The sequence below is a fragment of the Propithecus coquereli genome, unplaced genomic scaffold (assembly GCF_000956105.1).
Source record: "Propithecus coquereli isolate 6110/MARCELLA unplaced genomic scaffold, Pcoq_1.0 Scaffold105, whole genome shotgun sequence".
Classification (NCBI taxonomy): Eukaryota; Metazoa; Chordata; class Mammalia; order Primates; family Indriidae; genus Propithecus; species Propithecus coquereli.
The window spans coordinates 4,603,613-4,604,417 of NW_012134414.1; the positions used below are offsets into that span (position 1 = coordinate 4,603,613).

Sequence of the window (805 nt, forward strand, 5' to 3'; positions counted from 1 at the left end):
TATCAGCATCTGCGACTTATATTGAGTAAATATGATGACAACCAGAAACTTGCGCAACTCAGTGAGAATGAATATTTTAAAATCTACATTGATAGTCTAATGAAAAAGTCAAAACGGGCAATAAGACTCTTTAAAGAAGGCAAGGAGAGGATGTATGAAGAACAGTCACAGGACAGGTAAGAATATTTCAGATCTTTTTTCTTAGCGTTAAGGCCATTGATGTTGCTTTTTGCCTCACAGTATAAATGTTACTATGTAATTTTTTTGGGGAAAATGCCATTCACTTTGTATACAATCATGTGTTGTTTAACAATGGGAATACACTCTGAGAAATGTCTCTTTAGGTGATGTCATCACTGTGGGAACATCATAAAGTGTACCTACACAAACCTGGGTGGTATAGCCTACTATGCACCTACACTATATGGTATAGCCTGTTGCTCCCAGGTTACAAACCTGTACAACATGTTACTGTACTGAATACTGTAGGCAATTGAACACAATGGTATTTGTCTATCTAAACACAGAAAGATACAGTAAAAATATGGTATAAAAATATAAAATTGTACACCTTGTGTAGGATACTTAACACGAATGGAGCTTGCAGGACTGGAAGTTGGTCTGGGTAAGTGAATGTGGAGGGCTAGGCCATTAACTGTACACTACTGTAGACTTTGTAAACACTGTACAGTTAGGCTACACTAAATTTATAAAAAAATTTTTCTTTCTGCAATAATAAATTGACCTTAACTTGTGGTCACTTTATAAACTTTTAATTTTTTTTAACTTTTTTACTGTTTTGTAA

The 805-nt window shown here is 34.4% G+C and overlaps 1 protein-coding gene across 1 annotated transcript in view; it reads left to right on the forward strand.

Moving 5' to 3' along the window:
* LOC105811725 (E3 ubiquitin-protein ligase CBL-B-like) overlaps positions 1-805 on the forward strand; it is a 178,506-nt gene that overhangs the window by 18,736 nt on the left and 158,965 nt on the right. Inside the window, exon 4 of the mRNA XM_012646003.1 lies at positions 7-176. Coding sequence (XP_012501457.1) covers positions 7-176 — 170 coding nt within the window. The remainder of the gene's footprint in view (positions 1-6; positions 177-805) is intronic.